A 16,734-nucleotide genomic window follows, 5' to 3' on the forward strand; every position below is an offset into this window, starting at 1 on the left:
AGAAAATGATGAGTATGTACACGATACGAATGTTTTCGGACAGACGCGTGTAGGGTTAACTGTGTCAGTGCATTACGAGTCTTCCAGGTAGCTATCGTTTTACCATCGACTCTTCTTCTTTTTTCTGACCTTATCCCACGCTAGGTGAGGTAGTTTTCTTCCACACTCCCCTCAGCCGTCATTTTTATACTCACACCTTTCTTATCCATGACATCTTTCACACAATCCATCCATCTTTTCTTTGGCCTTCCTTTCTCCTTATATCTCTCCATATTCACACCTACCACTCTTCTCGTCACATGACATGTCCATACCACGCTAACCTATTACTCCTCATCTTTTCCGTCACTGGCGCCACTTTCAAACTTCCCCTGATATACTCATTCTTTATCTTAACCTTTCTCGTCACTCCACACATCCATCTCAACATTCGCATCTCCGCTACATGCACAGTTCGTTCATCCTCCCTTTTCATCGCCCAACATTCTGAGCCATACAACATGACAGGCTAAATCATGGTCTTGTATATTTTCCCCTTTAGCATAAGGGGCACTCGCTGATCGCAAATAGTGCCTGTCACCTGTTCCCCTTTCATCCATCCTGCCGTTATTCTTAACGTCCCTGTCTATCTCGCTGTCGTTCTTTATTAATGACCGTGGAAAGACATATGTTGACAACTAAGCATCCCGTACGTTCACGCGCTTAAACATTCGATTACTGACAATGCACGTCACCCCGCGCCCCATACAATAGCGGCAGAGCGATAGAAATAAGATACCGAGTATGTGTTAGTAACGCAGAAATATTTGTATGGCCTACATCTATTTCTGTCGTAAGTTTGGTGTAACTTGTAATTGTCAATGCCTCAACTCACACTGACGCAGAGTGGAAGCGTCGCGACGCGTCATGTTTTTCGTCTATAGCACATTCATCTCTATTTTTCCCATTATCAAGGTGCCTATAGCCTTATAAGCCCATATAAGCCTACCACACTGTGATCCGGGCGCACTAATGCGAGCGTTGTCGCGCGTCTCCAGGCGTTGTAGTTGAAAAACAGGACGCGACGCGACGCACTATGGAAAATGGTAGAACAAGCACGGATCAAAAATCATTTTGAACAATGTCGTTATTGATATATTTTTTAATTTTATCTTATAGTTTAATGACGCAACTAATTTATACAGAAGCATTTTTCCATAAAAAACGTATAGTTTTTTTTATACAAAATGTCAAACATGATTGAACGAAAAAAATATTTTTGAGGGAGTTCACTACTCATCTTTGCAAGTTAATTTGAATAGTAAATATTATAAGAAATTAGTAAGTGTTATACATTTTTAAAAAGGTTATTCTTTGTAGATTTTCACAACATACTTTATTTATATTTTGTATTAAAAATTACGTTTAAATAAATCGAAAATGAAATAAGGACAAAAACCTGTGTTTTTAAAATTGATTAAGAGTTTTGACACTTACCAACGTCCTCCCTACTTTAGATTCGAATGTTAAATGGTAGCCTAGTTATTAAATAATAACATGTATAAAAATTGGCTGCGCCTTTTTGCGCTTTTCGAAGTTATTGGTACAAATGTGATAAGAGTCCGAGAAACGGAAAACCACTATCTGCTGCGGTTTCGAGTGTTGATCGTTTCTATTGATAGTTTGAGGTAAGTTTTGTTATTTACTATTGAAAAAACATAGTTATGACAAACTTTATCAGTTTTGCACTCATTATGTGTGTGAATAAATTTATCAAAACTCTGCACACGAACCTTTTTTTTAAATGGTATATAAAGGGCTGATTTTATAATAGTTCATTACAGATTCAACAGATATTAATATACGCGCGTTTATTAAGGACAGACATTGTATTTTTTAACATTGAAATGTCTACCTTCAAGTTGTCTAAACGTGAAATAATACTTTCGTATATCGAAGGAGGAAAAACTATGGAAGCAATATCAACTCTTTTGAAAGAAAATCATCAAATCTCTGAAGACAACATATGCTTCATTATCAGTGACATTCAAAGACGTATGATTCCCGTTTTCAATACAAAATGGGAGCAAGCTTCTCGGAAAAAAGAAAGGTTTTTGAAGAACAATAGCAATTGGCTGGACTTGGAATATTCTGTGACTATACCCACTTCAGAAGGCGTTTTAACTGATACCACTCCATCTACATCTTCTGGAAAACGTGGAAGACCATGCATATCTTACGCAGACTCGTCACAATCTAGCAAGAAAAGAAAAAACTCAGTGTTGCTTAATGAATATGGATTTGAGCATATTTATAATGCATACATACAGGGATTACGTTCGATAGAAGAAGGAACGGAAGCAAAACTTGTGGAAACATTAAGATTTGCTGACAGAGAAAAGAAGATATTAATCTCGAGTCTCATAGAAAATCCAAGGCAGAATAAAATGCTTATAGACGAAGAAGCATTAAGCATTTTGATTGACTTAGATTTAACGAAAGCACAATACTTGTATTTGAGAAATTTAACAGACGAAAGAAACTGTTCTATATTCCCACCATATTACAAAATACAAGAGATTAAACAAACCTGCTATCCACCATCTGCAACTATTGAAATTACAAACATAGGAGCAAGAGTAGTAAAACTTCAAGATTTATTAGATCACACAGCAGCCAGGATTTTAAGAATAGATTCTGTACATAAAGATGGATTAAAACATTTACTTCTTTACAGTAAATGGGGATGTGATGGTTCATCAGGACAAAGTCAGTATAAACAGAAGCTTCCAGAAGAGTCTGAAGTTGTATCAGATGCTAACTTATTTATCACTTCTTTAGTACCCATTAAATTAATTAATGAGCTAACAGGAGATGTAGTATGGCAAAATCCTGTACCTTCGTCTGTACGTTTTTGCCGTCCTATATTATTAGAGTTTTGCAAAGAAACGCCTGAGAAAACTAAAGCAGTTGTGGATGACATAAAATTGCAGATAAATTCGTTGATCCCAACTTTGATTAATAGAGAAGGCGAGGGAGTTCAAGTAAAACATGAACTTTTCTTAACAATGATAGACGGTAAAGTAGCTCAAGTATTAACAGAGACACCTTCTGGCTCCACGTGTACAATATGCAGAGCTACTCCACGGCAAATGAATGATTTGACGAGAGTGACTGCTAGGCCTGAAAATGAAGAAAGTTATCAGTACGGACTTTCTACATTACATGCCTGGATACGTTGTATGGAGATGATTTTACACATTTCCTACAATCTTTCTTTTAGAACATGGTCTGCAACGACTGAAGAAAAGAAAAGACAAAAACAAGAGAAGAAAACTCTAGTACAGAAACGTTTTCGTGATGAGTTGGGACTGATAATTGACCAACCACGTCAAGGAACAGGAAATAGCAATGATGGCAATACTGCTAGGAGATTTTTTTCTCATGCAAGTTGCTCTGCTGAAATTACTGGTGTGGATGTGACTTTGATAAAATATCTCTACATAATACTACAAGCACTTTCATCAGGTGTGATGGTAGATGCGGAAAAACTTGGTAGTTATGCTATGGAGACTGCCAGGATTTATGTCAGTAATTATGAATGGTACTATATGCCATCCTCAGTTCACAAAATCTTAATACACGGAGAAAGTATTATAAAGCATTTTGCAGTGCTTCCGATTGGTCAACTTTCGGAAGACGCACAAGAATCCCGTAATAAGGATTACAAAAACTTTCGCCTTCATCATGCCCGAAAATGCTCCCGAGCAGCCACAAATGAAGACGTATTTCATACTCTTCTTTACACATCAGATCCATACATAACAAGCATTAGAAAACCATACAGCAAAAACGTTAAAGAACTCGATGAGGATACACTACATCTTTTGAAAGTGAACGAATTAATTTTAGATCCGGAAGCTCGGCAAGTTTAATTGGCAAAAATCTATTAATAAATATTTATACAAACCATATAGGTATAAATTGCAATAGGTACATTAAACCTTTAATGTGTTTTTAAAATAATATTAATAACTTTCAATACACTTTTTTTTCAGTTATTGTTTAAAGTAGAATTAGCTTTTCATATTTTTATATTAATGTATCTTGGTAATGTAGTTGCATATTTATGTCTTAATTCCTACGAAACATAAATAGTTACTAACATAAAAATGAATAAACTCCATTTATTGATCGTTTTTATTGGACTTTGATTTTTAATATTTTATAATAAAATATGTATTATACTAATTTATACCAAACTATCACATTCGAAGCCTTATATATTCCTCTACAATAACGAAAAATTTCAAGACATAATTTTAAGAAACAATAAAGTTATTGATTTTTGATCCGAAACGCACCCATATTTTCCATAGTGCGACGCTTTGACTCTGCGCCAGTGTGAGTTGAGCCTAAGTGTGTCCATGGCATCCGCGAAACAGGGTTTCCCTAGTGTGGGTATTATTATAAAAAAAATGATCTTAGTAGAGTCTCAAGGGAATTACAATGACCAATGAACCAGAGTGAGACAGATGAGCGAGCTGACTGTTGTCCACTGTTGACATGAACGTGTTAATTTACAATAGGAGTTGGTAAAATAGCCTTAAGTACTCACCGTTGAGAGATCCATTCTCTTTAATAATGGCGGAGGGCGGTTTGTCCTCCGGAGGGACGGGTGGTTCGTCCTCTTCGTCAGAACTGTCATGTCTCTGGATGCGTTTCGCCACTTCGATGTGTTGGCGGCCATACTGGAAACAAGATAGAAAAAGTCAGCCGTGTGGTGTGTATATATATATATATATATATATATATATATATATATATATATATGTTTTTTTTAACCAACTTCCAAAAATGGAGGAGATTCTCAATTCGACTGTATGTTTTTTTTGTATGTATGTTACGCGATAACTCCGGTATTTGTGAACCGATTGTCATGATTCTTTTTTGTTGGAAAGGGGGTATCTCCATAGTGGTCCCATTAAATTTTGAAGAAAATCATCCATCTCTAAGGATGGCTGTTCACGCACGAAGATTCATTTTTATAAATAGCGCCTAAATTTTATTATAAGCAGCAATTATTTTAATGGTTGATTTTGCTATTCTCCAATTCAAGACGTTTTCTCTCTCGATATACTTTGAGAAGTGAGAACCGATTTTTATTATATTTTAGTGGCGAACTAGGGGATGAATCCGGGTTTGCGCACTACCCGGTAACAATGTCGGTAATATGGTAAGTGACACGCCTGTCCATAACAGTTGCAGTGCCATTCACGAGCTTTAAATCGCAAAGAACTGTGAGACACAGTCACTGCGCCCGTCACCCTAAGACATAAGCTAACAAGTCCCATGTGCTTAATTTCTTACTCTTCAAAACCGTAACACAGAAATGCTGATCTTCAGCAAAACGGTCGCCCATAACGTTAATAAATTTTCTATGTACACTGAGCATGTAAAGCCCACTTAATCTGTCTTCGATATCGAGTATATAACCAGAAATAGAGACGAAATAACATATATTCCTGGTTCCTGGTGAACACATTAGCGATACAGCTCTTATAAATATCAACTCTCGTTTGCACTGAAATATAGACAGGCCAACTATACTGACCTGTGGGTACGTCTCTGTACAATCCAAAAAATATTCTGTATTTATTGTAATAAAGATAATATCTCTAACAATGTCGTGCTGTTCTATTCGGTGGTGTAGGAAAAACAGCAAAACATCTAAGTACAAAACAAACGGAACATTTTATCAGTAATTAAATATGTAATTTTGCAATATTCGTCCATTATAGCAAAGCTCAAGTTAACTGGTCTGTTTGAAGTGAAACAGTTGACGACACCCGTGAATTGTTTCGAACTCGGGCTAGCGAATCGCAGCGCAGTTGTCATGGTAATGATATGAAAACTATTTCAAACAAATTAAATGACATTTCGTCTCTATTTCTGGTTATATATATACTCGATGGTCTTCGATCATAGTTGATCTCAGCCACGTTTTTACGCATTTGAGTGTGCTGAATTACCTTTTAATTGTAGCAGTGGAATAATTAATTAATTAACGCTTATTATATCGTATTGCAAAATGAGAACTTTAATCGACTGTACAAATTTAAAGTTTTGGATTAAGATAGCTACTGGTCAATTTAAGTAATATTTCGTGGAATTTACCTTGATTTTAATTTTTGTAATTCAACATTTTAAATTTATAATCAAATTTTCAAAATTCAATCATACTATCATAGTTCTATGGTTTTCTTTTGTAACTAACACCATTATCTTACGGGCTATGGCCTGAAATAAATGGTTTATTATTATATTATTATTATTGATCCCGTCTAAATTTCAATAAAACTAGGCAAATAAATGTTAATGCCACGAACTTTTGTTGTTTTTTTTTGATAAATAAAATTATAATCGACAAAATTTTCTTAATAACAAGTTAGCCAGTAAAGTGTAACATTCATGATTACTGGTACTATATATCTCGCAATGTTGCTAATGTAGAACGCCTTGAGGAAGAGGAAGGTGACTCAATAAACAAGTTGCTATAGGACTTACGTACCTTTAATAGAAAACGTATTTAATAGCTGACAAGTTAGTTTTGCCCCGTACGTGGCTATTATGAAAAATGTTAGTTTTTTTTTGTGTGTGTATGTAACCCGTTTACTCCGACATTTGGATAGATAGATAACACGTTTAATCAGCACAAATACAAACAGAAACAAAAACAAATTTACAATCACTTCACAAAATTTTGCAACACTAAATAAATAAATACAATTTTAGAATGTTTTCTGTTTTTTAATTACATTTTTTTTTTATACATTTTACATATAGTGCAACACAGACAGCCTCTATTAATTGCTTAGTGTTTATATTATACACTCCGCTTGCCCGTCGGATGCAGCAGGCGAATAAATAGCTTTAAGGTGAAGCCTAAAAACCAGCAATGCTGAGTCTTCATCCTTTTTGTCCACATTACGGTTTTTTTTTTTAATTGTTCGATTATGTTTGTTTGTGTTTTGTGGCTAAATAAATGTCTTTTTTTTTTGTTAATTTAAAATCACATCGAACATACATTATTAATTTAGTACACATTTATATAAAACACATAGTGTGATACAAACAAACAAAATACTATGAGAATCAATGACTTACGATTATATGGACGTCGGGTCCGCGCTAAAAAGTGTCCGAACTTATAGGACGTTAAAATCGTATACAGAGCGTCATTCACGCTTTAGTCTTCGTTTGTTCGACTGACAGCGAAGCAAGCAAAATTAGACAGTACTGCGATAACATTACAATTTAAATTCAACGTTTTAGCTTTTTCATATTCCTTTACATGTCACTACGTTTGAATAGGTTGACTTGGGGCATTTTTTTCGTGGTTTGTGTATTAGACCCGTCGTCCATTTATTTGTAAGTCAATGATGAGAATCAACAAAATTTTATGTATGACTACTTCACTTCACTTTTTATTTTTATGGCTCCATCAATATGAGAACTGATGATTTTGCCAATGTCACAGTTGAAAGAAAAAAAACGAAACAAAAAAAAATTTTCGCTAAGCTCTAATAGGACATTAACCGGTGTTGGTAAGTTTGTGCTGAAATGGCCGTGACTCAGCATAAATACCTACTGTAGACCGTGAAAAGTCAAACAGAGCTGGTTTTCTGCCAGTACCATAAGGTGAACGATTGCAATCCAGTAATCCATGCCACCAAAGTGCATCACGCGCAAATATATATCGACATGAACTGGCAACCGGTACTAACTCAATTTTCTAAACATTTCACTTTTTATTACCATTTTATACTATTTCATACTCCACAGCGTTGCAAGAAATTCAATCTCAGATAAATGACGCAAATAATTATTTTCTTCATCATGTACAATTGTCAAAATTGAGATAGTACCGGTTGCCAGTTCCCAGTCGATACACCTAACTCTAAAACTATTGTGTATCAAGTAAAAATGTAACGCAAAATAATGTAAGCAGTGTAAGTAATATAAATAGTAATAAATAAATAAATAACGCACACACTCAACATAGCCCCGCACTAGGCAAACCCTGTGTCGCGGGTGCCATGGACACACATAGACAACCACAAATTACACCCAAACTCACGAGAGAAATAAATGTAGGCCATACAAATATTTCTCCCGGCCCAGGAATCGAGACCTGAGACCTCTGCGTGGCAGTCCGGTATAGTAACCGTTCGGCCACAGAGGCAGTTAATAATAATGTAAGTTATTGTTACTAATATAATATTAAATTATAACTATAGCCACATATGTATGCGTTTCTATGCGAGAATAGCAACATATCGTGCTTTATGTCGCTCTCGCGTATATCGCTAACCCTGCTGACCACACAGAGGCGGTCCCGGAAGCGTTCCGGGCGTGTGATTTTTAAAATGTTCGAGTTCATATGAATCCTGTCACACTGAAACCGCGCCGCCACGCCAGGCGGACCGGGTGCGGAGCGGACCCAGAGCGAACGCGGGGCGGACCCAGAGCGAACGCGGGGCGGGTGCGGGCGTGCGAGTCGTATTACTCACGAGAGAAGTTCAACGAAAAAGTATTTTATACAACATTTCAAAACATTTACTCAACTTTAAAGTCAAGTAAATGGTTTGTAAAGATTACGCTAAACCACCAATACTCAGTTTTTTAACCTTAATACGCTTTTGTCAGGTAAATGTTTTTTTATGCACTCTTTATACGACACTTTGGTTATTCCGTACCCATTATAGAACCTTTAATTAACTATAGTAGTTGCTAGGAAAACCACTAAGTAAGTGCGCCACTTTCACCTTTTATAAACGATTCCTTTACGTTTATGAGACCAACATTAATCCAACCAGCCCCCGTAGTATGCCGCCTCGATAAAGCTATTATATCCACATTTAGCTGTCAAATTTGAGTGATAAACCTTTTCAAAAATTCTATCACAATAGCGAACATGGCGAACACCGTGACATCATATTTCTATGTTCTCGCGAGCACCGGCACCCAATGACTGCAAAAGATTAACTGTTTTAAAATTATTTTAAAACATTCGCACAGTCATTTTATCAACGTAACAATTGAACGCGACAAACGAGATGATAAGACATTTTTTGTTTCAATGTTTTCGCGGCGATGATTAAACCACAAAGATAGATGTATACCTACGCAATTTTATATCGTTGTCCTTGTTCTTCAAAATATATAACAATAGTTCATTACCAAAAAACAAACTTAGATTTATCAACTGAATTAAATATTGTCACTATGAGGTTTATTACACATATTCTGCCAAGCTACGGCCACAGAAGTCGGATGTAAAACGCTAACTTTAGTTATAGGACTTTACTTTGTTAATTGGGTCCATACGCGTTTCGTAATGGATCCAGTACATTATATGACACAAACACCACGTACAAACGCTTAAAACCAACCCAATAAAATACGCTCGTTTGGATTTCAGTCGAAACTCCAATATTTAAAAAACGACTCATAACTCAAAAAATTACACGACTGGCCTCACCCTTATTGTAATTTAATTCTGTTAATTATTAACAAACATTTTAAAATTTCTATTGATTTGATATTCAATTGTTTTATGAGAAATTACTCCACTAGTTTGTGAAAATTATTAATACGTTACGGCTAAAATGTCGTTGAAAAACCAAATACAAAGACATGACAACAAGCACATAGAAGAACTCGTGAGGTCCGCTGGTTCGTTCCGTGGTTAGTTGGTATAGCGTCTGGCACGGTATGCTAAAAGACGTCGGTTCGAATCCGGCCGTATAGTAGGAATTTTTTGTGAGTGTTCGATCTTTGTATTAATAATTATATTAACAAACATTTTTATTTACATCTATATCTATTACGTCAAACGTCAATATACTTTGGTACAAGTCCAAAGTACATAAGCCATTGTGTAAATAGTCTATAAATACATAATTACGAATGGTCGGTATAGGGTGTTCCAAATAAGTATACATACGAGGAGTGACTCAGAGTGGTTAAGCCACCAAATGTTAATCAATTACTTTTCCGAATTCTGGATTTCTGGAAGCAGTTTTACTGCATCATAAGATAGAACTACTCACCTAGGAAGTTGAAGTTGGATTTTTTTGAAGTCCATCAAAGAAAACATATTTTAAGAGAAACAAACAATGTTTGTTGGTGGTTGGTGGTTTTAACCACTCCATGTCACTCCCATTATCTTTTTTTTATGATAATAATTGACGGGACGAACAAGTCGTAGACCTGGTAAGTGACACGCCTGTCCATAACAGTTGCAGTCCACTCAGAGGTTTAAATCTCACAGATTGATCCACTGCGTCCGTCACCCTGAGACATAAGTTGACAAGTCCCAGGTGTCTATAATTTCATCAACATTCTTACCCTTCAAAACCGGAACGCAATAACGTTCACGTTACTGCTTGCCGGTAGAAATAGGTAGGGTGGCAGTACTTGCCTGGACGAAGACTATCAGAAGGAGCTCTACTGCTACTAACTTTATACGTAGACAATTTTATCTATTACATTTGGAACACCCTATTCCGATCATTGACAATTATGATTACTCATCATTATTATTACGTAATTTTTAACCGACTTCAAAAAAGGAGGAGGTTCTCAATTCGACTGTATGTTTTTTTTTGTATGTATGTTACGCGATAACTCCGGTATTTGTGAACCGATTTTCATGATTGTTTTTTTGTTGGAAAGGGGGTACTTCCATAGTGGTCCCATTTCATTTTGAAGAAAATCATCCACCTCTAAGAGTGGCTGTTCACGCATGAAGATTCATTTTTATAAATAGCGCCTAAATTTTACGTAAGGAGCAATTATTTTAATGGTTGATTTTGCTATTTCTCCAATTCAAGGCGTTTTTCTCTCAATATACTTTGAGTAGTGAAAACCGATTTTTATTATCTCTAGTGTCAAGTCCTGTATAGTGGCGAACTAGGGAATATTTCGATAAAACTTAGCAAATAGTCGTAATGCCACGTACTTTTGAGGTCGGTTTTTTTAGTACTCTGTACCGAGATTATATCTATTACATTTGGAACACCCTATTCCGACCATTGACAATTATGATTACTCATAATTATAATTACGTACTAAGTATACAAAGTCACACATTCTCATATTGACCGATAAAAAACGCAAGTCATAATTCACGATATAGTGAAAAAAAGATGCTATCATTTGTTTGCAAAGCCGGTGCTGTGTAAATGGAAAAATACCACAAACGACTTCAATGTAAGAATTTTATTTAAGGCATCAAGTGACGGTATAAACAAGCCGTACGCCTGTTGGTAAACGACACGGCATTGTACTGCACGTTTTTGCAGTATAAATCTTACCGAATAAACAGTGGCACATATATTAGATAATAGAACCGTTCACACGGTGTTTGTCCTGAAAAAAAAAAACGCACACAGCTCTATACGTTTATCGAATACGCAACGGACTTGTCTAGCAAATCGAATGAACTTCCAACGTATTCCGTATGCAGTGGAGCATAGGATTTTTATTGAATAGTCACAGAACAAGCGGCGTTTAGTATTGAAGTATCTTTTGGAAGATCATAATTTTATTAATACAAAATGACGAAATCTGAAATCTTCTATGGACAACGAATCATTTCTCAGATTTTCGGACAATGTGTTTGCACGCACTGCTTCGTGATTCGTTGGAAGAACCCAATACCTTCTGTTCTTCCGGCGGCAAAGCCGTGGGTCTTCTATGCCAATATAAAAGTGCAACAAACCGTGCATCCATCACACGTGTTCTCATGGCGATTGCTGTATGAATACTGCCGCTATCAGTCTTTAAAATGCATGAAAATATATCGTGTGAACACCTCGTTTATAAAAAAACGTGTAGGACAATGCCGTGTCAACGAAGGCTTATTAGTCTTATAATTATGATGAAATGAATATCACAGTCAGACAATCTTTATTTCATAGGTAAGCAAATTAGACTTGAAATCGCCATACTGATTAAACTCTACTGCCCATTCGTGAGGCAGGTTCACCTGAGAAGAATGAGCAAGTTTTGGGAAGTACGAGGGGCATTCAATGTATTCTCGGTATCGGGGTGATTAACTAATGATAATAGTAAATTAATTACCTCATTAGTTAAAGACACTCTTTAAGGGTATAAATATAAAATTTCATGTAATTGTCATCATTAGTATTCAAGTTATCAATACGAGAAGACAACTACAATGACAGACGCCACAATGTTGACGAAAATCGAGCACCGCGCAGTGATTAAATTCCTTACAAAACAAGGAAAGACTCAAAAAGTTATTCATGAAGAAATGGTGGCTGTTTATCAAGATTCTGCTCCTTCATTATCTACTATTCAGAAGTGGTCTAGTGAATTTAAACGGGGTAGAGAGAGTATTGAAGACGACCCCCGTGCTGGAGGGCCGATAAGTGCCACTTCTGAAGAAAACGTCAAAATTGTCGAGAAACTTGTATTGGAAGATGCCCGTATCAGAGTGAAAACATTAGCAGAAAAGACTAAGCTATCCGTGGATACCGTTCACACTATCCTTCATGAACATCTGAATCTTTCAAAAGTCAGTGCAAGATGGGTGCCGCGAATGCTCACGCCGCTTCAGAAACAAGTGCGAAGTGAGTGCAGTAAGGGGTTTTTGGAGGTCTGTAGCGAAAATCCGAGTGGAATTTGTGAACGCATTGTCACCGGTGATGAAACGTGGGTTCATCACTATGATCCTGAGAGTAAGCAAGAGTCCATGCAGTGGCATAAAAAAGGAACAGACCCACCGAAGAAGTTTAAAGTCTGCCCATCCGCCGGAAAACTCATGGCCACAGTGTTTTGGGATTTTAAGGGAATTTTACTGATCGAATACACAAAAATGGGTCAAAGTATTACTGCCGCAGCTTACGCAATTTGAAGGACGCTATAAAGGAAAAAACACCTGGAAAATTGACCGCTGGTGTCTTGCTTCTTCACGACAACGCGCCGGTTCGCACAGGGCGCGTTGCCAAGGCTGCTGTGAGGGATTGTGGATTTGAAGAAATCACTCATCCACCCTACAGCCCTGACCTGGCCCCCAGTGATTACTTTTTGTTCCCAAACCTAAAGAAAGATCTTCGGGGTAAGCATTTTTCCGACGATGAAAAGTTGAAGGAGGCAATTAATGAACATTTTTCAGGCAAAGAGGAAAAATATTTTTTCGAGGGCATCGAAAAGTTATTTGCCCGATCAAATAAGTGTATTGAGGCAATGGGAGACTATATTGAAAAATAAATTTTATTTACAATTTTTTGCCTATTATTTCATACCTATACCGAGAATACATTGAACGCCCATCGTACTACCACCTTACTTATTTCTGCTGCCAAGCAGTAATAAAATATCTTTATTTTCAGACTACAGGGTCCATAGATTGTTAGTAAACAGAAAAACCTTAATAACTATGTTAGTACTACAATAATAATAATAATAATAATAATAATAATAATAATAATAATAAAATATTTCTTTGAGAGGCGAGAGTTTAAAATAAATACGAAAATAATAATAAAAAATAAATAAAAACGTGTAGGACAATGCCGTGTCAACGAAGGCTTATTAGTATCACTTAGTAGTATTTAGTTTAAAATAAATACGATGATAATAATAATAATAATAATAATAATAATACTTGCTAAAGGGTACACCGCTGTCGGCAGAGTCACCGAGGTGCACGAGTAGCGTGCAGCTCGTTGAACCTGCCGAGCACTGCACCATCCAGCCTTCCTTCAACTACCTGTAAAAGACTGTTGGAGCTTCCCCTCACTCTTTGAATTAGAGAAGCAACTTTTTTACGCATAAGCGCATATCAGCATTATTGTATTCCGGTTTTGAAGGGTAAGGGTGCTGGTGACATTACAGGCACATGGGACATGTCAACTTATGTCTCAGGGTGACGTGCGCAGTGGCGGTGCCCCTCATATCTTTGCGATTTAAGTCTCTGAGTGGCACTGCAAGTTATGGACAGGCTTATCATCAGGCGACCGACTTGTTCATACCGTCACTTGATATTATTATAAAAAAAAATCAAGAATTTCTAGGGGTTGTTCTTTGTAAATATACAGTGAGACGTATAAATACGTCGATGATTTAGCAATTGAACACCGTTTATTGAATTATTGCTTCCTTTATTATGTTGTATTTTTCTGTGATGATAAGCTATAAAAAATAGAGTTTACGGTATATTTTAAGATTTTTATTAGCTATAAAAAAATGTTACGACTACATACGGTACATGACAATAAAGTATGTATTATGTTTTATACAGATTTATTTAAGGCGAAGTATTTCAATGTGAGCCTGGGATCCTCTTAAGAGGGAGCAGAGGAAAAATTCCTAATCTTCGATTTGATTTTAGAGGGGTATATCCACTTTAAAGTTAAAAATAAAATATTATATGAGTAACTACACGATATATTCAAGCATAGACATTAACCAGAAACATAAAACAACAAAGTTTCCTCGATAGATAATAAAGATTTCCGCCGTGGGGCGACGGCTTAAGAATACATTGTCGCCTCCCCATACATGCCCGTGGGGGTCGTAAGAGGCGACCGAGGGCGTCACAAGTGTCCATCTGCTTAGCATTGTGGTAGGCTCTGTGCCGACTGGATAGCGACCACAGTACACACGGCGGAAAACCCTCCACAGTGAAACGCTTTTGCGAATCGCGTTCAGGGATCAGTTGGTGTACATCCAGTGCATTTGGCCAGACCGGCAAAATGATAGTGACGGAGTGAAGATATTTGAGTTTTCCATCCGTTACTCTCATCTCTGGACTGTATTCGCACTTTCCATCAGGCGCGGTGCAGTCATTTTGTCGAGTCGCAATAAAAAAAAAAAAAAAAAAAAAACGAAATCACCTCTAACTTTCACATTTTTCGATTCATCCTCGAAATGCTACAGGTTATTAGGAGAAAAATTAGATAATTAATTATATTTATGCATGATCGAGAACTGTCACTACGGATTTTTTTAAATCCCTTTAGTTTTAGAGTTATTCCGCTAAAACGTATTTGGTACTTTTAATGCGCAAAATTCAACATCTCCTGTCGCATGTCACGCGAACTTCAGGCATATATTTGTCTCACAAATGTGGGCGGAGCCAACGTCAAAACTTTTTTGGCATGCTCCCTCTTAAACAATACGTTTAGACTTGTATTTTAGCCTGTTTTCAAGATTTTATATGATCGGATAAGGTACATCATATCGTGTAATTAATTAGCACACTCTTTAGACGATATCCTTAGTGGTATCGTATATTTTTTGTAAGATCGCTATTTAATAGTAAATACCTAAACCATTTGATCTAACAGTTTTTTCCGCTTCTCCTCCAGTGCCTCGCCTTAAGAAATATAATTACTTGTTGCTATATTTATTTTATTGTATATCATTATGTTTTTACTACAATGATATTCATACATTTTTTGTATAATAATATACTTCACTTGTTGGATCCTTCTTCAATAAAACTTCACTGTTTTTTCATTCTTGTTCCGGATACCCTTGTAACTTAAGATTACTTAAGAAACTTATTCTAAGATCACACTTATAAAAACATTCTTTAAAAAAAAACTTATTAGAATCTATTCAGATTCTTATTTGTAGAGGTGGGCGTTTAAAAGAAAAAACTAAAAAAAGTCTGCTGTTTAAAATAAGCGCATAAGCACGCTTTTCATTTTAAGCGTAAGCGTTGGTCACTGGTTAGTTCTATAGATACTCAATAATTTAATTTTTTACAACGTGTCTAAGTTTCAAGTAGCGCCATCTATGTTTCCTAAACAAATTAATTCAACGTACCGTTGCAAGCTTTTTTAAACATGAAGTCTATGCGCTTAAACGTTTTTCTAAGCGACTTTTTAAGCGTCAAGCTAAAAAGCGTTTAAGTGAAAAGCGCTTTTACAAGCACGCATTTTAAACGTACGTTTTAACGTTAAAAAAATAAGCAGTTTTTTCCATTTCACCGGTTAACAACTACAACTTATGTTTTTAAACGCCAATGAACAAAATGTTATGTCATAAATAAAAATATAACTCGTCTTTTTACAAAAAAACTTACTTATCCTAAAACCTTTAGTGGTCTACTAAACTAAACTAAACTAACTAAAAGTCTACGCGCTTAAACGTTTTCCAAACGGTTTTGTTAGCTTCAAACTAAAAAGTGTTTAAAAACGCACGCTTTTTTTTAAAAAAAAACTACGTTTAAACGTTTAAAAAATAAGCAGTTTTTCCCATCTCTACTTATTAAGTATCAGTGCGGTGTCTCTCACACCGTACCGGCCTAGTTAATGCGCCGCGGGCGCTCCCGGCCGATCAGAGCGCGTGAATTATCTCGCGAGATTCGAGTTATGTCAAATAATTAGTAGATTACGCCATCGACTTATTTTAAGAGCAGAATACAAAGGATTTTTTTAAAATAATATCGAGTGACGGGGCGAACAAGTCACAAGAAAAATTATAATTTTGCAGATCTGGCCTTATTACACACGTGATATGAATAGCTGTCACGTTTGTTCAGCTATTTTTTTAATGTAATATAGATGCACGCTTGGCCACACTCACCTGATGTTAATGGACAATGTGACCTGGACGATAATCGCGATTGCTTTAATGTGCATAGGAAATGAAATTATTTTCTCGGATATAAATCGTATATTCTTTATCAAACAGAACAAACGTTTTCGATTT

At 36.1% G+C, this 16,734-nt stretch overlaps 1 protein-coding gene across 5 annotated transcripts in view; it reads right to left on the minus strand.

Moving 5' to 3' along the window:
* The window catches only part of LOC113229061 (glycerol-3-phosphate acyltransferase 3), a 55,039-nt gene that overhangs the window by 23,061 nt on the left and 15,244 nt on the right, over positions 1 to 16,734 (minus strand). For all 5 annotated transcript variants that reach the window (XM_026462548.1, XM_026462545.1, XM_026462547.1 and 2 more), the window contains exon 2: positions 4,598 to 4,730. In XM_026462548.1, the coding sequence (XP_026318333.1) occupies positions 4,598 to 4,730 (133 nt within the window). The remainder of the gene's footprint in view (positions 1 to 4,597; positions 4,731 to 16,734) is intronic.

The sequence above is a fragment of the Hyposmocoma kahamanoa genome, unplaced genomic scaffold (assembly GCF_003589595.1).
Source record: "Hyposmocoma kahamanoa isolate Upper Pololo Valley unplaced genomic scaffold, ASM358959v1 272, whole genome shotgun sequence".
In the NCBI taxonomy this organism is placed as follows: Eukaryota; Metazoa; Arthropoda; class Insecta; order Lepidoptera; family Cosmopterigidae; genus Hyposmocoma; species Hyposmocoma kahamanoa.